We start from the raw sequence: 24,706 nt of genomic DNA on the forward strand, positions 1-24,706 counted from the left end.
CCTGCCAAAGTGCTGGGATTACAGGCGTGAGCCACCGCGCCCAGCCTGCCTTGCCGATTTTTGAATGTTAAACTAACCTTGCATTTGTGGGATAAACCCTACTTGGTTATGATATATTATCCTTTTTTTCTAGATTGTTAGACTCAATTTGCTAAAATTTTGTTTGTAATTTTTACATTTATTTTCACGAGAGATATGGGTCTGTAGGTTTCTTTTTTTGTAATGTCTTTGTCAGATTTTGGTATCAAAGTAATGCTGGCTTCATAGAATGAGTTGGGAAATATTCTTCTCAGTTTTCTGGAAGAGTTTGTAAAGAATTTGTTTTATTTCTTCTTTAGTGGAATTCCTGAATGAATGCATCTACGCCTGGGGTTTTCTTTGTAGGAAAGTTTTTAACTACAAATCCAATTTCTTCAATAACTATAGAGCTATTCAAGTTATTTATCACTGTTTGAGCTTCGATAGTTTGTCTTTCAAGAAATTCATTTATTTTATGATAGTTTGTCTTTCAAGAAATTCATTTATTTTATCTAGGTTCTTGAATTTACTGGCAAAAAGTGGTTTCTAACAGTCTCTTATTTTCCTCTGATAGCTGTAGAATCTGTAGTGTTGTTACCCTTTCCATTCTTAATGCTGGTAATTTGTGTCCTCTCTTTTTTATGAGTGTGGCTAGAGGTTTATCAGTTTTCTTGATCCTCTCAACCCATTTTTTGTTTCATTGATCTCTGTTTTACGTTTTCTATTTCATTGATTTTTGCTTAGATGTTTATTCTTTTCTTCTCCATACTTTGTGTTTCATTGCTCTTCTTTTTCATGTTTCTTAAAGTAGGAGCTGATTTGAGTCTTTTCTTCTTTTCCAACATAGGTGTTTAGTGTTATAAATTTCCCTTTACTGCTTTAAGTTTTTAAAGGTAATTTAAGGATAGCCCACAAATTTTGATATGTTATGTTTTCATTTTAAGTTCAAAACACATTCTGATTTCCCTTTTGGTTTCTTCTTTAGTTCATAGACGTAGAAGTATGTGAGTTCCCAAGTATTTCAGAATTTTCCAGAGATATTCCATTATTTTGTAATTTAATTAATAGAGAATCTTTTATTTTATTTTATTTTATTTTGAGACAGAGTCTTGCTCTGTCGCCCAGGCTGGAGTGCAGTGGCGTGATCTCGGCTCACTGCAAGCTCTGCCTCCCGGGTTCACGCCATTCTCCTGCCTCAGCCTCCCGAGTAGCTGGGACTACAGGCACCCACTACCACGTCCAGCTAATTTTTTTGTATTTTTAGTAGAGATGGGATTTCACCGCATTAGCCAGGATGGTCTCGATCTCCTGACCTCGTGTTCTGCCTGCCTTGGCCTCTGAAAGTGCTGGGATTACATGCATGAACCACAACACCCAGCTGAGAATCTTTAAAAAAAAAAAACACCACCACAATACTATTATCCCATCTTTAAAAAGGAACAGTTCAGAAAGAAGGAGGACAATTTGAAAGAATACAGAAAGGATCAGAGAGATCGGTGTCAGTCAAGAAAGCCTGATAAAAGGCCAGTGGAGTGACTCATGCAGAGTAGAGGGAGTGGATGAGAAGAGAAAGGGAGAGACACATAGTCACCAGGGACAATCAAAGGAAAAGTAAGTGTAATTTTGTAGTTGATTGAAGAGGAAGATGGAGGAAGGTAAAAGAAAGCTGTGTTGAATTAAACTCTAGAGTGATCAAAGCTGTGGTGGTTAGGATTGGAAGAGGGTGGCACACACTTAGATTGGGTGACAAAGTTTGTAGTTGTCTAGAAGAACCTCTGAAGTTTCTCTGCTTAAGTCGGAGTGGAAGCAGCCCTGGGGATTGTAGTGGAAAGGGAGAGCTATATGTCTACTAGTACTGTGACAAGATAGAAGAAAGTAAGTTTAGGATAAAGGGAAATTTGTCCTTCTGGTTGTAGTGGGAAGGAAAGGAGATGGATGCTTACTGTAATTCTGTGGGCTGAGCATTTTCCTTGTTAGTTTCCACACATCGTTTGATGTGGTTCTTATAGCATCCTATGTGTTAGCTGTTTCTACTTAAAGATGAAAGACCGAAATTTGGAGATGAGTAACATGCCTAGAGCCAGATAACTAATAAGTGGTGGAGTTGTTAGCATTTGAACGCATATTCTACCCAAACAGTCTGAGTTCTTTCCACTTGGTATGTAAATTCATGAATACAAGCCAGCAAATGTCCCAGGCTGCTCCTATTCAAAGAGCTGCCTTCTGTGTATCACGTGGTCTATGTTAAGTGTTATGACCTAAAACAATACTGCTGTTTTTTTTGTTGTTGTTTTGTTTTGTTTTGTTTTGTTTTTTTGAGACGGAGTCTTGCTCTGTCGCCCAGACTGGAGTGCAGTGTCGCGGTCTCAGCTCACTGCGACCTCCACTTCCTGGGTTCAAGTGATTCTCCTGCCTCAGCCTCGAGTAGCTGGGATTACAGGCACCCACCACCAAGCCCAGCTAATTTTTATATTTTTAGTAGAGACGGGGTTTCACTATGTTGGCCAGGCTAATCTTGAACTCCTGACCTCATGATCCGCCCGCCTCAGCCTCCCAAAGTTCTGGGATTACAGGCGTGAGCTACCGTGCCTGGCGCGCTGTTCTTTTTTGAAAAGAAAATCTTGATTTTGTGTTTTGAAGTCCTTAGAAGCGATTGTTTATTTAAGCTAAAATAATCAAGTTACTCATTTATTCAGTAAATCAGATTCGACAGGCAACATTCTCAGAGGCATGTATATGTATGTAGGGCTTTGGTGATTTTTTGGTGATGTTTGTAACCTAGAATATAGTTTCGAAGGCTTAGATTTAAGACTTCCATCTGATAAAGTGGGGGTAAGCTGCAGTGAAATCTGCATGGTAGTCTATTCTTGACACTTGCTGTTAGTAGTAACCTTTTACTGAAAGTAAAGTTTGCTTATGTCTTACAGTACTGTTCTGAAAGTTTACTTTTTAAAAACGAGAATGAAATATTGGGAAGAAACATCATAGTTATTTTACATATTCTGTTTTTTTAGTACCTGATTGGTTATGTTATATTGACATTCTCGCATGTAATTACACTTTATTGCTTGAACTTGCAATACATTGCTCCTGAGATAAAGACATAGGTGAAGCTTATCCTAAGTTGGTAACAGCAAAATTATTGTATTAATAATTGAGTCATATGGTGTGTTTCGGCATTTTAATAAGGAAGTATGGACCATGACATTTTGAATTTGAAAGGAAGTACTTTTTACTGCTTTCCTCTTTTTCTGTCTTATATCTTTGTCCTACCACTAAGAAGTGAGTAAAGTTCTAGACTCAGTTATAGGATATCTTAATAACAGGCCGTGAACTGTGTCACTGATTAACTGACCTATCTAGTAAGAGTTAGGATTTACTTCTGACATTCATGTACTTTTTGCAGTAATTCAGGCTATTCACATCATAGCTTTGCTTTTGTCTGTTTTTCAAGTAAGAGGCTGAGGCAGAAGAATCATTTGAACCCTGCAGGCAGAGGTTACAGTGAGCTGAGATCGCGCCACTGCACTCCAGCCTGGGCTACAAAGCGAGACTCTGTCTCCAAAAAAATGAAAATTAAAAATAAGTAAATGTGAATTTCAGATAAATAGCGATGACTTTTTTGGTCTAAGTATACCCTAAATGTTGTCTGGATAAAAGACACTTAGGTGAGTGCTGTGGCCAGAAAGGTAAGAGGGATGGGGGGCCAACCAACTAGAGACAAGGGAAGGTATCACTAAGGACACGGCAGTGGAGCTGAGTCCTTAAGTGATGCACGAGCAGTTATTTCTCAGGGAAGAAAGTGGTAAGGGGTTTTCAGGGGTAGGAACAGTAGGAGCCAAAGTATGGGTATGTGAGAGTGTGTGACTATGTGTGCACGTAAAATGGAAATGAGATGGAGGGATGGGTTGGAGCCTGGATTTGAAGAAGCAGGTATCGGCGCTGGGGTATTTGGCCTGGGACAGTGAGGCATTATTTTACAGGAGAGTGGCCTGGTGGGATGTGTGCTTTAGAGTGTGGACACACAGCTGTGGCACAGAAGGATTGCTGGCAGGGGAGGGCGACAGGAGGCTGCCAGAGTTGTCCAGCTGGACTTCTTCCCTGACACAGACAGGCTGGCATAGGATTGGTGTGGTAGTGGGGATGGGAAGGAGGGAATGCCGCGAGGTCAGGAACTTCTTCCAGTCGCCAAGAGGCGTCTTGACCGTTTAAAAATGTCTCTGAAGATTTAGCACACCAAGGCCCCCTATAGTCCCAGGGTATAGGCCACCCTTGAGATTAGAAAGAAACCCCTGGGAGCTGTGGTGGGGTGGATGTGGCTGTTGGAGGTGCCCCTATTCAGACTCCTGCTCTACCATTTGCTTTGGGATCACCTTTTACAGTGGATCTGATATTATAATACCCACTTCTTATGATGAAAAGGAACTGAATGAGTGTGGAATCCCTAGGACCCCGCTGGAATATAATGGGCCCTCGGGGCTTAGTTTCTTTCCTTCTTGCCGGTGAGGTTTGAGAGGGACTGGAGAACAGTGGATTTCGACCATCCATTTGGGGTTGTCAGTCTGTGCCAGGCCAGCTGGAGACTACAAAAAGGAGGTACAGGTAAGCAATAAGGCCCTGTGGTTCATCTCAGATTTCATTCCGGGAGATCAGAGAGAGCCCTTCCTGGAACTGTATCCTTTCCTGGGGAATATGGGTGGAAATCCGAGGGCCCTGTGCATAGATTTTCCCTTCTCTTTCAGCTTTGCCAGCTGCCAGAACTGTGGCTTTCTCAGCAGATTGTCTGTACATGAGACCTTTTTTACGGAACGATTTACAGAAAGACAAACCCTTCCTTCCAAGTTTAACCAGTCCCCTTATACCAAGGTTTCCCAGCCTTGACTGTATTGATATTTTAGGCTGTATAATTCTTTGTCGTGGGGGGCTGTCCAGTGTGTTGTAGGGAGTTTACTAGGATTCCTGGCCTCTTACACACTCACTGTCTGTAGCACCTTGCCTCCCACCCAGTTGTGACAACGAAAAATGTGTACAGGAAGTGCCAAATATCCCCTAGGGTACAAAATTGTCCCCTACCCCTCATTAAGTACCACTGCTTTATACTCACTAGACACAGGGAAAAAGAACTTCTTAGCATTTTTTATTAATTTCTTTTTAACCTAACCAGTGAAATGCTTGTTGAAGACTTAGTTTTTACTACACTGAATTTGAATTCTATTTTAACTTATTTAGTTTAGAAAGACTTCTCAAATCCAAAATTTTAAGCTTTTTTTTTTTTTTGGACATAGCCTTGCTCTGTCGCCCAGGCTGGAGTGCAATGGCGGCTCACTGCAACTTCTGCCTCCTGGGTTCAAGCGATTCTCCTGCCTCAGCTTCCTCAGTAGCTGGAATTACAGGTGTCTGCCACCACACTTGGCTAATTTTTGTATTTTTAGTAGAGACGGGTTTTCACCATGTTGGTCAGGCTGGTCTTGAACTCCTGACCTTGTGATCCGCCTGCCTTGGCCTCCCAAAGTGCTGGGATTACAGGCGTGAGCCATTGCTCCCAGCCAATTATAAGCTTTTTAGAAAGGATTTTTTACATTGTTATATTTGAACCATTAATGAAGTGCAAAATGAAATGTTTCATTTAGTATTTCACATCAGAGGTTGTTATAAATGTACAAATAGATTGATGTTTTGAATTAAAACTGTGGCTGACAGTTAATTTTATCGATACCAAATTGTGCAAGTTTAAACTGCCTGCCAAGAGTCTGAGCATAAAGCTGTGGTTTGAAAGGATCCTGAATAAACGTTTTCTTTTTGTAAATATTCAGAAACTTTGGCTAAGGAGGTAGTGGCCAGAGGAGACGCAAAATTTTTTGCATTCTGGCAGTTTGAACTTTGGGAACGAATGTGTTTTGGACTAAATCTGAAAAAATCACTTATGTACTGTTGCCAGACATTCTTTTAGGCTGTCCTTTTCCAGGCTTGTCACTTGTCTGGAATGTTAAGTGTTGTCAGTAGTTTAACGTCCTTTCCAGCAGCTTGCATTAAAGTGAGAGAAGATCTCCAGAAATGGATCTGAAGAGGTCTTGGCATAAGATTAGGACTTTTATTTCATTATTTTTCAAAAAGTAGAAAGAAGGAGAAGACTTACATGGTTCTAAGTTTAAAAAAATCCAGGAAGCTTCTAATCGTTTCTAATTATTTTCTTGGGTTAAGCCTCATAGAATAATAGAAATCATAAGTTAGTGTGAGTGAGCTTTTCGTTGGCCAAAACAAGTGGGAATACAGTTGTGCTGTTTAGTGGCCATTTGAGTTGGTATTACTGATAACTACCTCCTTTTTTTTTTTTTTAGCATCCTATGTGTAGTTGTGGTTGGTCTAGCATCCTATATGTAGTTGTGCTTGCTTTCCTCTCTAACCAAAGTTTGTTTTTCCTTTCCGTCCACCTGGGGTTATTATGAGAATCAGTGCCCTAGTATTTGTGCAGTGTGGGCTTTCCACATTGGCTGGCTGGTGCTTTCCAGGCAGCTTACTTTCATAGTTAAATGACAATGGCAACATCAACAAAGTGTCTCTGCCTCCTCATTACCCCCTGGCTCTCTCCCCTTCACACATTTTTGAGAAGTTTTTTATCCTTTTCTTTCCTACTCAGCTTTTTATTCCACTCCACTGCAGCATGACTTGGCCTCCTTCCCTCCACTGGGGATTCATTGGCCCTGCTCACCATCACCTCCTTATCTTGATTAAAGTGGCCACTCAGGCATGACTGAGCAGTCTTTCTCCTGTGGATTCACCTTGAGACTTTCTTAACTGGTTGGACAGGCAGAAAGGAGGGAATTGTGAGAAGAACGGGGTTAAAGCAGAATGGAGCTGCATTTTCCTTCCGTGGCCATGAGGCTGTTTAAGGGGGAGTGCCTACCTGGAGTGGGGAGAGGACATAGAGTACAGTTTCTTTCGTCCTGGAGTTGGAGGTAGAAACAGGGGAGGTAGATCTGGATGCCATCTTTCCTCATAAGTCATAACCGATATCGTTGATTCCTGGAAATGGGAAACTACCCTGTTAAATGTACTACATGTTACAATTTTAGGCATAGTATAAAATCTGTCTTTTAAAATTAAGAAAGTACTGTCTTATAAAAACAAGCATTTAAAAGTTGTGCCTCAGTCAGTAAGCATTGAAGTTTTTTTTTTTTTTTTTTTTTTTTATTGATCATTCTTGGGTGTTTCTCGCAGAGGGGGATTTGGCAGGGTCACAGGACAATAGTGGAGGGAAGGTCAGCAGATAAACAAGTGAACAAAGTTCTCTGGTTTTCCTAGGCAGAGGACCCTGTGGCCTTCCGCAGTGTTTGTGTCCCTGGGTACTTGAGATTAAGGAGTGGTGATGACTCTTAACGAACATGTTGCCTTCAAGCATCTGTTTAACAAAGCACATCTTGCACCGCCCTTAATCCATTCAACCCTGAGTGGATACAGCACATGTTTCAGAGAGCACAGGGTTGGGGGTAAGGTCACAGATCAACAGGATCCCAAGGCAGAAGAATTTTTCTTAGTACAGAACAAAATGAAAAGTCTCCCATGTCTACCTCTTTCTACACAGACACAGCAACCATCCAATTTCTCAATCTTTTCCCCACCTTTCCCCCCTTTCTATTCCACAAAACCGCCATTGTCTTCATGGCCCGTTCTCAATGAGCTGTTGAGTACACCTCCCAGATGGGGTGGTGGCCGGGCAGAGGAGCTCCTCACTTCCCAGTAGGGGCGGCCGGGCAGAAGCGCCCCTCACCTCCCGGACGGGGCGGCTGGCCGGGCGGGGGGCTGACCCCCCACCTCCCTCCCGGACAGGGCGGCTGGCCGGGCAGAGGGGCTCCTCACTTCCCAGTAGGGGCGGCCGGGCAGAGGCGCCCCTCACTTCCCCGACGGGGCGGCTGGCCCGGCGGGGGGCTGACCCCCCCACCTCCCTCCCGGAGGGGGCGGCTGGCCGGGCAGAGGGGCTCCTCACTTGTCGGTAGGGGCGGCCGGGCAGAGGCGCCCCTCACCTCCCGGACAGGGCGGCTGGCCGGGCGGGGGGCTGATCCCCCCACCTCCCTCAGCATTGAAGTTTTTTGAGCAGTACTGGACTTCTGTCTGGATTCAGACTGAGCAGAGAATCACATATCTGAAGGCATCTTACCCCTGCTTCTCTCTCCCTCCTGTCTGTTTCATGCACCTTGAATATATGCCAACTTGCACATGTGCAGTTTTTTGACATGACAAGGCTCAGACTTTCCCTCTTAGTAGTCCTTGACTTTTTCAGTGGAGTCTCACTCCAAGTCTTTAAAATGTGTACATAAAATGCACCTTTCTGAATGTGTGTCATAATTCACCATAAGAAAGGTTATGTATATGTTGAAGAATATAGGATCAATCCATTACATTATGATTTATTTGATTTAAACACTTCTTACTGGGTTTCTTTTGAAAGTTTTGATTGGCTTTTGGTAAGACACATGTTTTATCAAATCGATTGTTGATTTTGCTTCATTTAGCAGCATTCACTTTCTGACTCTGAAGTGGCCCTTTCCCTGAGTTATAGTTTCCCTTGACTGTGTGATTCTTTCTTCTCAGTGTTTTAAGTCTGTTCTTAATTTACAATTTTAATATGATCTCTACATTTTGAAAATGAAGTTTGTGAAGTAAGAGAGATAAATATATGTAGATTGCTTAGGTTAAAAACCCTTTTTGGATTTTCAGTGGGTACTGATAGGCATAAAAAGTCATAATTAATAAGCAGTTCCTCTTAAATTGTTTGATTCCGTGTTCTGAAAGTACAGATTATGAAATGAAATTTTCAAACTTCTGAAAGCTACTAATCCACTCTCCTTTATAAACAAGGCTCACAGAGTGTGGGTGACTTGCACAAGGTCACATAGATGGTGCCAGACCTGGGACTGCAATCCAGGTCTCTTGATTTTTGTTCCAGTGTACTCCATACTATGTATTTTCATAATATGTAATTTTCAGTGGGAAAAACCCATAAGCTAATGTTGTTTGTTGACATCTGTGGGCCATGGTATATAATCTAATCTAAGTAGTAGGTAAAAACAATCTTTAGTCATTCCTTATAAAGGGTTTGTTTTACAAAGTGTCTTTTGAATTGCTGCTTTTATTTTAATAAGGCAGTAGTCATACATGGGGCATGCAGTATATTCTTCTGTAAATTATGATAGCTCATGTTATCTGGTCTTTACTGTGGGCTGCCAGCCTGCTAACCACTTTAGGCTCATTATTTCATTGAATCCTCTCAACATCCTTATAAGGAAGGTACATAGTATCACCAGCCCCCTTTTACAATGAAGAAACAGATTTCAGAGAGGTTAACTTACCCAAGGATATAGAAGGATACAGATTTGATCATACGTGGTTGGGCAGTCTCCTGGATAGTAGTGTTTTCTTTTTGTTGTTGTTGTTGTTTTTGAATAAGCACAGAGAATTATTAATTAAATAGGAAATTTAAATGGTTTTAAATAGCAGTACATTTTGGAAACATTTGAGGGGAAAAGATTCTAATGGAGGTGAATAGGAGGAACTGAAAGAAGAAAGTAGTGACAGCAATCAAGATCCTGGTGTAACTACAGAATGGAGAGATTGGGGACTGCCCCTGTAGTTGCCAAGAAGGGTTCCCGTCCCACCCTGTGCCAGGGCTGAAGGTGCTTCTCAGCCAGGGAATGGCCTTGGAGCTTTCTTGTGATATCCAGGACAATTTGTGTTGTCCTCTAATCAGGGTGGATCCTTCTGGATGCAGTATGACAATAAGATAAATTTACAATGTCCTTTTGGTATATTTCTGAAACTTGATTGGTGTGTTTTTCATGGGTGGATGGTTGGTGAGGGTGGGGTTTCTGAACCACTGAAATAAGTTGCTGTCCCTAACCTTGGACTGTTATACCATTTTTCCTTTGACCTTTGATCTGTGATGAAGTAACTTCTGGAAGTGGGATATCAGGAGTTATGTTCTTGTTGGTTTACACATGTTATTTTTTACAAGAACTCTATAAACTAAATTTTATCAGTTCTTTTTTATAGGAGAAGAAACAGATTTGCAGATACATAAAGTGATTAAGTGATTTGTCCAGAGTCACACAACTTGGATGGCAGAACTGGAGCTTGAACTCAGGTCTCTTGACCTTTAAGTTCAGTTCTCTACTCATTGTATGGGAGACCCGGAAGGAGATTCTTTTGGTGTGTCACATAGCCTTACCATTGCTTTGTCCTATGTAACGTCATCAATTATGTGAATTATCTGACATTACAATAGTCAGAAGGTGTCGTAGAGATGCCTTAGAGTCCAACTTCCTTTTTATTGTAGATGAGAATACTGGGTGGCCAAGTGACTTAGATTGAAGACAGCACTTGTTAGAAGGAAGACTAATGGGTTTCAAGTCAAAGTCAGAATTTAAAAGTATCCTAAAGGCTGGAACCTTGGGCTGATTTACCAAATAAAAATTTTAACAGATAAAGGTTTAGATTTTTTAGAATACAGATTACACAGCAATGAAGAGGAAGAGCTGGGCATAGTGGTGTGCTCCTGTAATGCCAGCAACTTGGGAGGCTGAGGCGGAGCTCAGGCTGTAGTGTGCTATGATAGAGGAAAAAAATTAAGAAGAAAAGGAAAGAAGTGGGATGTTGCTTACTGTACAGTTTTTTCAACATTTCTGCATGTTTGTAAAATTTCATAATAAAACATTAGGGGAGGCTGGGCACAGTGGCTCATGCCTGTAATCTCAGCACTTTGGGAGGCCGAGGCAGTCGAATCACGAGGTCAGGAGATCGAGACTATCCTGGCCAACATAGTTAAACCCGTCTCTACTACAAGTACAAAAATTAACGGGGCGTGGTGGCACGTGCCTGTAGTCCCAGCTACTCAGGAGGCTGAGGCAGGAGAATTGCTTGAACCCAGGAGGCGGAGGTTGCAGTGAGCCGAGGTTGTGCCACTGTACTCCAGCCTGGTGACAGAGCGAGACTCCATCTCCAAAACAAAAAATAAAAGGGGGGGGGGGAAGAGAACAGTAGCTTAGCAGCAGTTTGTGTGGTAAAAGACTTGAAAGAAAATATTAGATAACCATGAACTTATTATGAGCCTCTGGAAGCTCCTAGAAAAGCAGATTTTTTTTTTCTTAGATTAAGGTAGGAGCAGCTCAGTTTCTAGATCGAGGGAAATAATAGTCTTGCTGAGCTCTGTGCTTGCCAGACCAGATCTGTCTTGTATCTGTGCCCACTTCTGAGGTGCCTGTCATACTTTGATGCCAGTGGACACAGGGTACTGAAATCTGGAGGAGTGGATGGGGAATGTGTGGTGCTGACTTGGAAGGAGGGCCAATTTAGGGAATCGCCATGGTGGTCTTCAGATACTGGGGGAGTTGTGGAGTGAGAGTGGTACTTTTATTTTGAATATAAAGCTTAGATTAAGGGAGAGCAAAGACATTACAGGGAATTAGATGCCCATTCTGTTTTCCTCATCCCTGACTCTCCCATTCTGTATCTTCAGTACAGCAGCGCAGGTTAGTCTTTGGGAACTGCAAGTCAGGTTATAGGACTGCACGGCTTTTATTCACCGTCCTGTGTCACATGAAGTCCAGGGCTTGACTGGTCTTCTGGCTCTTGCCGACAAGTCCTCATTTTGACATTTCTGTATTCTAGCCATACTGTATTCTAGCCAAGTCATTAGAGTTCTTCAGTTGAACCTGTGTTTACTCTCATACCTTCGAGGTGTACCTCCTACTTTGTTGCCCAAAGTAAGGCAGAATTGGGGATCTTTCTGCTTCCATTGTATCCTGTACATATACTTGCCCTGTTTTTTGTTTTTTAAAGTAGGTTCATAAAGGATGGGGACATATTTTGTTCATTTACATGTCCTGTTTATTCCTGTAGACTGTGAACTCCTTGAAAGTAGGTATTTTTGTCCTAGTCCTTTTTTTTTTTTTTTGAGATGGAGTCTCACTTTGTTGCCCAGGCTGGAGTGCAGCGGCACGATATCGGCTCATTGCAACCTCTGCCTCCCGGGTTCAAGCGATTCTCCTGCCTCAGCCTCCCGATTAGCTGGGATTACAGGCACGCACCACCACATCCAGCTAATTTTTTATATTTTTGGTAGAGACAGGGTTTCACCATGTTGGCTAGGCTGGTCTCAAACTTCTGACCTCAAGTGATCCACCTGCCTCGGCCTCCCAAAGTGCTGGGATTAGAGGCATGAGCCACTGTGGCCGGCCTGTCCTAGTCTTTATATGCCCATATATTTGAGTCCTCCTTGACTAGGTTCCCAGAGAATTGGTGCTTGGCTTGCCTGGACACGGAATAAACATTTATTGATAAATAAATGTTGTGCCCACAGTGACTTGCCTCATAACTTTTTAGTAGTCAGGATCCTCCCACAGTAGACTCTTGTAACTACAAGAATATTTTTTTGTCGATGTTGCACGTAGAGTTTCCTGTAAAATGGCTTCCAAGATATTTTTCATTTCTAGTAAAGAGTCTATGAGTTGATTTTTAAATAGTATTATGTCTACCTTATATGGTAGGTAAGAGATAGCCCTTTGTTTTCCTCAGGAGGTTTTAATTATATGATCTCCTTGTAGAAGTAAAGGAAACTCTGGAGCTTCCTGTGTGGCTGTGAATGTGTAATTAGCTTTGGGCAGGGCTCCCAGAGCTGTGAACCCTGTCCTGAGGAGCACTGGGACATTCTAGTGAGCGTTCAGGCCACCCAGATTGCAGCCTTGTAAATGAAGGGTTTATTTCTCTAATGAGAGTGGTTTGTGTCTTCACCCAAATAATATTTTAATATTAAATTATGGCAAATATTTTAAATTTAAAAGTAGATATATATAAATTAGTATGATTTTTAAAATAATTTCAATAATTGTTTAAAAAAGTAATTTTAATACATGTCAATAATTTATTTTAGACTCAAGGGGTACACGCACAGTTTTGTTGCATGGGTATGTTGCACGATGCTGAGGTTTGGGGTACGGATCCCGTCACCCAGGTAGTGAGCATAGTTTTTCAACTCATGCCCATCCCTCATTCCCTTCTTCCAATTAGTATGATTACAACTAAGAATTTTACTTTTACAGCTCTAATTTAATACATATTGATCTAGACCTGGCAATAAATATTCTGCTCTAAGAAAGGTTTTATGTTAAATAACATGGTAATTAGTCCCTTCAAAATAAAAAATGTTGATTAAGAATACAGCACGGTCCAGGCGCGGTGGCTCACGCTTGTAATCTCAGCACTTTGGGAGGCCGAGGGCGGATCATCTGAGGTCAGGAGTTCGAGACCAGCCTGGCCAACATGGTGAAACCTGTCTCTACTAAAAATACAAAAATTAGCCGCGCGTGGTGGCAGGTGCCCATAATCCCACCTACTCGGGAGGCTGAGGGAGGAGAATCACTTGAACCCGGGAGGCAGAGGTTGCAGTGAGCCAAGATCGTGCCGTCGCACGCCAGACTGGGGGAGAAGAGCAAGACTTCATCTCAAAAACAAAAAGTATACCAGCACTGATGACAACATTGGACAAGTAGACAAATCTAGAAGGGGCAGGTTGAGCTGTGTAGTTTTAGTGTTGTTATGGTTTGTTTATATGTTGTGAAATATTCATTGAGATCAAAAGCTGGCATTCCTAACTTGTGTTATGTGTATATTGGAGGCCATATGGAGTGGCAGAAGTGAAGTGAGGTTTGAATTCAGACCGTTGTTCCTCAAGAATGAATTGACCTGGAGAGAATTACTTGCAATCTCTGATCCTTAGTTCCTTCATCTAGACATACCCACCTGGGATCATGTGAGGATCCAGTGATCTGTACAAGGTACCGCACAGGACATGGTGCTTGCTGCCTGGGAGAGGCTCAAGGCCTTCAGTGTCTTTCCCTGTTATTTTTGGGAGCAGTGCATCTATTTTGGTGTTTTTAAGAAACACTGTTTGACAAATACATGAGGCATACTTCATGGACTATTGTTTCAGATTATTTTTAGAACACAGAGGCAGGATCCACAATGTTTTTATGAGGAGAGCTACTTTTTATTCCCCCAAACCTTGACTTTCCTGGACTAGAGGTCTCAGTGATGTGTGCTAATGTGACACCCTTGAGCAAAGTTGGAGAGGAGAGAGTGGTAGTTTCCACCACTTCCCCTTCTCCAAGACACTGGAAGTGCTGTGAACTGTGCTCCTTCGCTCCTCCGCTCTGTAATCTCTGCCTGGAGGGCTCTAGAGGGGCTCTAGGGAGGAGTGTCAGCCAGTGATTCCTCCCTCTCGACCAGGTAGGGACCCAGGATCTTCTGGTGAATTATAATTTTTTTTTTATGAGCCTGAGGGTCATTTAAGGAATTTGTGGAAGCATTTGTGATTGTCTCAGTGGTTGGTGGGTGCTATAGGCATTTATTTAATAGGTAGGGCCCATGGAATTCAAGGCTTAGTGTGGTGACAGTTCTGTAAAATAGAACTTTTCCTATGATCTGCACAGCTTTAGAATATCTTTTTTTTTTTTTTTTTTTCTGAGACCAAATCTTACTCTGTCACCCAGGACAGAGTGTAGTGGTGTGATCCCAGCTCACTGCAACCCGGGTTCAAGCGATTGTCCTGCCTCAGCCTCCCAAGTAGCTGGAATTAAGAGATGTGCCACCACGCTCGGCTAATTTTTGTATTTTTAGTAGAGGCGGAGTTTCACCATGTTGACCAGGCTGTTGTCGAACTCCTGACCTCAGGGGATCCATCCACCTCGGCCTCCCAAAGTGCTGGGATTACAAGCATGAGCCACTGCTCCTGGCCTAGAATATCTTGCTGAATAATTTATGTAGATAGAAAAAAACTGTTTAAGGCCGAACCTATAACTGAAATCCATTTTACATAAAGGGTTTTTTAAAATGTAATTTTAGTAGAAATGGAAATTTCAGGAAATGGAATTAGTCTAGACTTTGAAGGGAAATTATCTCATTTTGTTCTTAGTTTTATTAAGTGTATTACTAGTCTTGGTTCTCTCAAGAAACAGAACCGATAGCATAGATATATATATATATATGTCTCCAGTAGGACAGAGAGAGAGAGAGAGATGTTTATATATATAGTATATTTAACTATATTTAACCAATATATATGATTGTGTCATGCGCATCCTATTGGTTCTGTTTCTCTGGAGAAAATATAAGTATTCACTAGTTGCCCTTTATCTATGGTTTTGCTTTCCATGCTTTGAGTACCTCATGGTCAACCAAGGTCTGAAAATATTGAATGGAAAAATTCCTGAAACAAACAGTTGGTAAGTTTTAAATTGTGGACTGTTCTGAATGACATGATGAAATCTTGCGCCGTCTCATTGTCACACCTGGAAGATGAGTCCTCACTTTGTCCGATGTATCCATGCTGTGTGTGCTGCCTGCCCATTAGTCCCTTAGTCTTGGTTATCAGATTAACTGTCTGGTATCACAGTGCTTGTAACCCTTATTTCACTTAATAATGGACCCACAGTGCAGGAGTAGTGATGCTAGCATATTGTATTATTGCTTACTTTATTATTAGTTATTGTTGTTAATCTCCTACTGTGCCTAATTTATCAACTTAACTTTATCATAGGTGGTATGTATACATGGTCCCCAACTTACTGTGGTTCGACCTAAGATTTTTCAACTTTATGATGGCATGAAACTGTCACATTTTTAATGTAATGTATAATATTCAATAAATTACATGAGGTGTTCAATACTTTATTATAAAATAGGCTTCATGTTAGATGATTTTTGTCCACCTATAGGTTAATGTAAGTGGTCTGAGCATGTTTAAGATAGGCTAGGCTAAGCTATGACGTTCAGTAGGTAAAGTGTATTAAATGCATTTTTGACTCATGATATTTTCAACTTATGATATTTTTATTCCATCATAAGTTGAGCAGCGTCTTTATGTATAGGCAAAAACATAGTATATATGGAGTTGGGCAATATCTGCATTTTTAGGCATCCGTAGGGGTTCTTGAAACATATCCCCCTCGGATAAAGGGGAAGCATTCTATATATAACAAGATCCTTATTAAAGGAATTGGCTCATGCAATTATGGAGGCTGAGAAGTCCCAAGGTCAGCAGTTGGCCAGCTAGAGATCCAGGAGAGCTGATGGTGTCATTCTGATCTGGCTCTGAAGGCCTGAAAACCTGGAGAGCCACCGATGTAAGTTTCTGTCTGAAATCCAGCAGGCTTTAGACCCAAAGAAAACCAATGTTTGTTTCAGTTTGAGTCAGACAGCAAGCAGAGATGTCCCAGCTCAGCAGTCAGGTGGGAGGGGCTCCCTCTTACTTAGCCTTTTTGTTCTATTCAGGTCTACAGTTGATGAGATGAGGCCCACCCACATTAGGGAAGTTAATCTGCTTTAGACAGTCCACTGAATAAAACGTTAATTTCATCCAGAAACACCCTCACAGAAACACCCAGAGTAATATTTGACCAAATGTCTGGGCACCCCATGATGCAGTCAGATTGACACATAAATTAACCATCACACTAAGAGTAATTCACCTTTTTAGGTAAATGAAGAATCAATCACATTATTGATAGCATTCATGATAGGTAGGGTGATATCTGAGTTGCCAAAATGACATACCCAAATGAAGAGTATTTGTAGCTGTGAAATTCAGTGATTCAACTTAGAGATGTGGATTTCTGACCATTTTAGTCCTAATATAGTCCTGCCTGAAAATTTACATATTGAAATTAATATTTATTTTATTAAAAATTGTTTTTATATTATAGTTGCTGTGTTAAGTAGATATTTTTGGAATATATATGTAATAAGTTATTTCTGAATTTTATTTCAGGATAGTAAAGGTATATTTTCAATAGTTTTTAAAGAACGGGGGTGAGGCATGGTGGTTCACACCTGTAATCCCAGCTATTCGGGAGGCTGAGGTGGCAGGATCCATTGAGCTTGGAAGGTCAAGACTGCAGTGAGCCGTGACTGCACCACTGCACTCCAGCATGGGTGACAGAGTACGACCCTGTCTCAAAAAAACGGTGAACAGGGGGTATTTGGGTCTGATATGGCCAAGAACCAGCGGTCTAAGTGATCTCAAGCTGCCAGCCTCCTTGAACAGTCTGCATCTCAGCATCTTTAAAGCTTTGACTGTGTTTCTTTTCTCCTCTTGGACCTCTGCAAAACCATAGTCTTTCTTCTTATCAGGTATTTCACAGTTTTGGGATATATTTTCCAGAAATCTTTGTTCGATGTTGTTCATTAGGTTGTTTTTTTTTTTAATTTTAGCTGTATTGATATGTAATTTATATGTCATACAATGCACTTATTTAAAGTGTAAAACTTAGTGGTTTTCAGTATATTCACAGGATTGTGCAACTATCACCATGATCTAATGTTAGAACTTTGCATGTCTACAAAAAGAAACCCTGTATCCATTAGTAGCCAGCCTCTATACTCCCTACCCCAACCCCTGGCAATCACTTATATTCTTTTTATCTCTATAGACTTGTTTCTGCTAGATAATTTATATAAATGGAATCATATAATACATGGTCCTTTGTGGCCTTCCAGTTTTTTTGTTCTTTATTTAAAAAAAAAAAAACAAGATACATGTGCAGAACATGCAGGTTTGTTACATAGGTATACATGTGCCATGGTGGTTTGCTGCACCTATTGACCCATCCTCTAAGTTCTCTCCCCTCGTTCCCCACCCCACAACAGGCCCTGGTGTGTGTTGTTCCCTTCTCTGTGTCCTTGTATTCTCATTTTTCACCTCCACTTATGAGCAAGAACATGCAGTGTTTGATTTTCTGTTCCTGTGTTTGCTGAGGATGATGGCTTCCAGCTTCATCCATGTCCCTCCAAAGGACATGATCTCATTCCTTCTTATGGCTGCATAGTATTCCATGGTGTATATGTACCACATTTTCTTCATCCAGTGTATCATTGATGGGCATTTGGGTTGGTTCCATGTCTTTGCTATTGTAAACAGTGCTGCAATAAACATACCGTGTGCATGTATCTTTATAGTGGAACGATTTGTATTCCTTTGAGTATATACGCAATAATGGGATTGCTGGGGTATTTCTGGTTCTAGATCCTTGAGGAATCACCATACTGTCTTCCACAATGGTTGAAGTAATTTACATTTCCACCAACAGTGTAAAAGCATTCCTATTTCTCCACAACCTTTCCAGCATCTGCTGTTTATTGACTTTTTAATCATTGCAATTCTGACTGGCATGAGATGTTATCTCATTGTGGTTTTGATTTGCATTTCTCAGATGATCAGTGATGTTGATATATAGACCAATAGAACAGAACAGTGATGTTGATATATAGACCAATGGAACAGAACAGAGACCTCAGAAATAACACCACACATCTACAACCAGCTGATCTTCGACAAACCTGACAAAAATAAGCAATAGGGAAAGGATCTTGTATTCATTAAATGGTACTGGGAAAACTGGGTAGCTGTATGCAGAAAACTGAAACTGGACCTCTTCCTTACACCTTATAAAAAATTAACTCAAGCTGGATTAAAGACTTAAATGTAAAACCCAAAACCATAAAAATCCTAGAAGAAAACCTAGGCAATACCATTCAGGACATAGGGATGGGCAAAGACTTCCATGACAGAAACACCAAAAGCAATTGCAACAAAAACCAAAATTGACAAATGGGATCTAAGTAAACTAAAGAGCTTCTGCACAGCAAAAGAAACTATCATCAGAGCAAACAGGCAACCTACAGAATGGGAGAAACTTTTGCAATCTCCCCATCTAACAAAGGTCTAATATCCAGAATTTACAAGTAACTTAAACAAATTTACAAGAAGAAAACAACCCCATCAAAAATTGGGCAAAGGATATGAACAGACACTTCTCAAAAGAAGACATTTACGTGGTCTTCTTTTATTTGGTACAGATGCTCCTTTATTTAACGTGGGGTTACATCCTATAAACCCCTCGTAAGTTGACAATGTCATGAGTTGAAAATACATTTATTATACCTAACATACTGAACATCGTAGCTTAGCCTAACCTACCTTAAACATGGTCGGAACACTTAAATTAGTCTACAGTTAGACAGAATCATCTAACACAAAGCCTATTTTATAATAAAGTGTTGAATATCTTATGTAATTTATTGAGTACAGTACTGACAGTGAAAAACAATGGTTGTATGGGTACTCTAAAGTATGGTTTCTAAAGGTTTATTGCTTTCACATCATTGTAAAGTTGAAACATTGTAAAGTTTAAAAATAGTAAGTCAGGGGTCATCTATGTATTGTTTTCAAGGTTCACCCATATTATAATATATATCAGAGCCAGGCATGGTGCTCACGCCTATAATCCCAGCACTTTGAGAGGCTGAGGCGAGTGGATCACGAGGTCAGGAGATCGAGACCATCCTGGCTAACACGGTGAAACCCTGTCTCTACTAAAAATACAAAAAATTAGCCGGGCGTGGTGGTGGGCGCCTGTAGTCCCAACTACTCGGAAGGCTGAGGCAGGAGAATGGTGTGAACCCGGGAGGCGGAGCTTGCAGTGAGCCGAGATAGTGCCACTGCACTCCAGCCTGGGTGACAGAGCGAGACTCCGTCTCAAAAAAAAAAAAAATTTTTTTTTTCAACTTTTCTGTAGTGACATCTAGCTTTCAAACAGTTTTATCACATGGTAAAATTCTTCGAAAACAAATTTCTAAAGCGCTTCCTTCCAGTTATGTTCTCAGTGTAATGCCATTTTTTCCCACAGATTTGCTTGTAAATGCATCACGAAGAGGCAGCCCAGAATGAAGAAAGCAAGCAGGAGTGTTGGCTCAGTGCCTAAAGTGTCTGCAATAAGTAAAACGCAAACAGCAGAAAAAATTAAACCTGAAAACAGCTCTTCAGCATCTACGGGAGGCAAACTTGTAAAACCTGGAACAGCAGCATCATTGTCAAAGGTATTCATGTGATGTTTGAATACATGATGGGTTTTTGGAGGACTGAATTTAAATATGATGTTTAATATATTAAATGAGCATTCTTAGGGGTGTGCCCTCTTCTGGTGCTGGGAACACTTGGCCTTTGAAGAGAGCTTACAGTGGGGTGGACCTAATTGCTGTTTTTGGTCTGTCTTTTTGAATGAAACCAGACAATAGGCTTGTTCATGAAACAATAATTGAGCACCTGCCTTGTGCAGGATGCTGTGATTGTGTGAGCTGGAGGTACAGTCTGCCTTCAGGGAGCTTGTGGAGGAAAGGATGGAGGCAAGGCACAAACATGAATAATGAAAATACCCAGGGAGAATGTCAGATACCCTGGGAGAGCAGTAAAGCATTGTGAACAGTTTCAGGTAAGTAAATATTGTTTCAAGCCTGGGAAGATTTTATGAAAAGGTCATGTGAGCCAAGTCTGGCAGTCCTGTGACCCCTAGACAGGTGTTTTTATCTGCCTGTCTCCCTCACTGTCACCACCACAAATTACTGTTCTTCTTCTGGCAGCTGGTCCATGATGATGATGATTATTATTATTATACCATTTTTTTAAAAAGAGATATTATTCTTATTATTACTATTACCATTTTTTTTTTAATAGATGAGATCTGTGTTGCCCAGGCTGGTCTCCTGGGTTCAGTGGATCCTCCTGCCTCAGCCTCTCGAGTAGCTGGACTAGGGGTGTGCGTATGCATGCACAACTGGAAACATGATCTGTTCATTCCAGGCAGGGCCCTGATAGATCATGGCTTAATTATTTTAAGAAGGAACTCAGGAACAGCCGATGAGGAACTTCCTTATATGTGTAGAAAGATCTAACAGGAAATGCTGGTTTTTCTATTCTAAGGTTGTTGGAACTGAACCCAGGCTTATTCCCTTGGCTCGGAGATGCACACAGATTTTCTCCTAGCTGTGGCCCTGAGGAATTGTTAGGTATCATTCTGTGACCTGGAGGATGGTGCCAGGAATAGACCCTTGCCCAGCTTCCATTGTCTCAGTGAACACACTGAATCATTTTGTTGGTGGCAGTGCTGCTGCTTTTTGGTGTAAGACAGGTGGCATTTTCTGACCTAACTGGTTATTCAGTTGCTGGGGCTCTCTTTGGCGTGGAGTGCCTGTGTGACTAGGTGACCTGTTATTTATGTGACTGGAAGAACAGGTTGAAATGTTGGCATTAGATGTGCACTGCTGCCTTCCTTCTGTGGCCTCTTCGTCAGAGGCAGGCAGTGTCTTTGGAGGTTTACTATGGAATGTGCACTGAGCAGGCATGTTACACCTTCTGAGTCTTGGATCTGGAGTTGCTGGGAATTTGGTCTTGAACAGTGAGTACTTTTCCACTGTAAAGCAAAACTGTACACTTACTCTTGCCAGCACATGCCAGCTGTCCATAGCTTTGGCTCTGCTGCGTTAACAAGTTTAAATAGGGTGTGTGTGTGTGTGTGTGTGTGTGTGTGTAGCAGGAAGGTCAGGACAGAGGTAAAACTATTTGGCAACACTTTTCCTGGAGTGGAGCAATTGCCTTCACTTAAAGAGAGGGGAAGGAAAAAGTCATTAAATGGAGATTAAAGTAAAAACAGAGAAGGAAAGAAGAAAATAGTGGGAAAAAAAATGGAAAACATTGAAGGGCTTTGAGACCCCACAGTGTTATTTTATTTTTCTAACTTTTTTTTTTCCTGTGCTTCTCTGGCACCTAGATACTTCCTACAATTTGAATTCCTTTAACTGTCATGGAGCATTGATGATTAACCAGATGAATGAAGTGTTTGGCTTAATTATTGAGACAGCATGTGCACACACCCATTCATTTATGGACACCCACACCTGTGTGTCTGTCACTGCACAATATTCTCATGACTCTCTTCTTGTAGTGACAGGATACAGGATATGCATTTCTTCACCTCTCATTTCAAGTATTGTTTGAGGCTAGATGTAGTTGAGGGTTAAGGGGAAGGACTCTTTTGATCCAGGACACTTCACTGCTGGTTGGAGCTTTTGTAAATACAAAACACTACTGCTGCTCACAGTGAGTTTTGGAGACATTATTCCCACTTCTGTCAGGAGCTGTGTCATTGGGCTTGCAGCCTTTGTATGCTTAATTCTCCTTTGTCACAGTCAGTGGAGAGGATTATTTTCCATGTAGAGAGGGTTTCCTGCATGCCTTCACTTTGCAGGGTTCACTTACTGTTCAGGTGTTCATGATTAGTTCTTTTGAAGTAATATACTTTTCCATTATACTGATGATAATTTTTTCTAAAAATTACAGACATGAATTAATAAGCTTCAGTTAGAATCTATAATTGATAACTCTCCATGATTATTTGTGGTCATACAGTGTAAACGTTTGTTAATTGTATGAACAATCCTCCTCGGAAACTTGAAAGGTAAAATTTGATAACAAATCTTCAAATTTGAGAGAAAGATGCATGTGAAACTTGGGCTTGACCTAGAGAAGTATACGTACCTGGTTGTAGTATTTCATTATTTGTGTCCGGAATGCTTGTACCAAATTATTTGCATTTTGCATCAGTTACAAAGAGTAGACTGAACATTTATTCCTTCATCAATTTCATGTTTTTAGACTTACCGATGGGGGGTGTTTATGTGTGAGAATGCACATGCCTTTACAGAATTTTGTAGCAAAAATTAAAAGAAATAGGGAAAAATAGCAGAGAGCCTGCTAGTAGCTTAGGGTAAAAGGTAAGTTGGAAAATGCAGTGTTGTGTTTTGTTTTGTTTTGACTTTTTTTGTTGAAGTAAAGCTTACGTACAGCAAAGTCCACAAAACACAGGTGTTGAGTTTAGTGAATCATCACAAAATGAAACATACCCTGCAGTCACCACCTAGTTCAAGAAACAGAACATACGTGCCCCTCAGAAGCTTCCACCATGCCTCTGCTTAATCATTGCCCTTCCTGTCCTCCCCCAAAGTAACTACCATTCTAACTTCTAGCACCAGAGATGATTTTTGCCAGTTTTTGATCTTTACAGGAACGTAGTCATACACTATGTTCTTTTTATGTGTGTCTGGTTTCTTATCCATACTGTTGCATCTAGCAGCGGTCACTTCCTTTTCATTGCTGGTTAGTAATCCATGGGATGAATATACCACAGTTTGTTCATCTCTTCTGCTATTGGCAGACTTTTACTGCTATTGGCAGACTTTTGGAGTTTCTTCTCTGTGGTTATGAGTATTATTGTTATGAACATTCTTATATGTGTGTATTAATACACATGTGCACCCATTTGTGTTGGTTCTAGAATGAGGAGTGAAATTACTGGACCGTAGAGTATACCTATGTTCAGCTTTAATGTTATAGATAGAAGAAAATCATTTCTCAAGGTGGTTACCAGTTTACACTCCTGGTTACTTCACATTTTCTCCTGTACTTAAATTGTTACTCCTTTCATGTTAAGCACTCACGGATGTATAAAGGGATGGAGCAGTGGCATTAATTTGCATCGTTACCAGTAAGATTGAATACCTTTTCATACAATCTTTTTTTTTTTTTTTGAGATGGAGTTTCACTCTTGTTGCCCAGGCTGGAGTGCAATGGCGCCATCTCCGCCTCCCGGGTTCAAGCGATTCTCCTGCCTCAGCCTCCCGAGTAGCTGGGATTACAGGCTGTGCCACCACGCCTGGGTAATTTTTTGTATTTTTAGTAGAGACGGGGTTTCTCCATGTTGGTCAGGCTGGTCTTGAACTCCCGACCTCAGGTGATCCGCCCACCTCGGCCTCCCAAAGTGCTGGAATTACAGGCATGAGCCACTGCACCCGGCCTTATACATTCTTTTTATGTGCTCAGTGGACATTTAGACCCTCTTCTATGAAGTGCCTGTTCAAGTCACTTGCCCATTTTTCCGTTGTCTTTTTTTTTTCCAAACTTTTTTTTGTGTGTGTGGAAAAATACATACAACATTCATCACTTTGGCCTTTTAATTTTTAATTTTAATTTTTTAATTTTTTTAAGAGATGGAGTCTTACTCTGTTGCCTGCCCAGGCTGGAGTACAATGGCGTGATCCTAGCTCACTGCAGCCTTGAACTCCTGGGCTCAAGCAGTCTTCAGGCTTCAGCCTCCTGAGTAGCTGGAATTACAGATGTGTGTCACATACCCAGCTAATCAAAACAAAATTTTTTTTAGAGACAGGGTCTCACTTTTTTACCCTGGCTGGTCTCTAACTCCTTGGCTTCAAGTAATTCTCCTGTGACGGTGGGATTTTAGGTGTGAGCCACTGTGCCCAACCATCTTAACAATTTTTAAGTGTGCAGTTCAGTTCTGTTAAATACATTCACATTGTTGGGCAACCATCATCACCATCCATCTCCAGAACTTGTCATCTTGCTAAACTGAATCTCTGTACCCATTATATAATGACTCCACATTCCCTCTTCTCTCCAGCGCCTGACAACCACCATTCTACTTTCTGTCTCTATGAATTTCACTGCTCTAGCTACCTTATATAAGTGGAATCATACACCACTTGTTTTGTGTCTGGCTTATTTAACTTAGCATCATGTCCTCAAGGTTCATCCATGTTGTAGCATGTGTCAGAATTCCTTCCGTTTTTAAGGCTCAATAGTGTTCATTGTATGTATATGCTATATTTTGTTTATCCATTCATCTCTCAGTGAACACTTGGGTTGCTTCCACCTTTTGGCTACTGTGGATAGTGCTGCTATGCATATGGGTGTACAAAGATCTCTTCAAGGCCCTGCTTTCAATTTTGGGGGGGG

At 41.1% G+C, this 24,706-nt stretch overlaps 1 protein-coding gene across 20 annotated transcripts in view; it reads left to right on the plus strand.

Moving 5' to 3' along the window:
* SPECC1L (sperm antigen with calponin homology and coiled-coil domains 1 like) overlaps positions 1-24,706 on the plus strand; it is a 148,732-nt gene that overhangs the window by 12,550 nt on the left and 111,476 nt on the right. For 19 of the 20 annotated variants that reach the window (XM_063807479.1, XM_054675346.2, XM_063807483.1 and 16 more), the window contains 1 exon segment: positions 19,752-19,941. In XM_063807479.1, coding sequence (XP_063663549.1) covers positions 19,789-19,941 — 153 coding nt within the window. In that variant the 5' untranslated portion in view covers positions 19,752-19,788. 20 annotated transcript variants of the gene reach the window in all.

This window comes from Pan troglodytes, chromosome 23 (genome assembly GCF_028858775.2).
Source record: "Pan troglodytes isolate AG18354 chromosome 23, NHGRI_mPanTro3-v2.0_pri, whole genome shotgun sequence".
NCBI lineage: Eukaryota > Metazoa > Chordata > Mammalia > Primates > Hominidae > Pan > Pan troglodytes.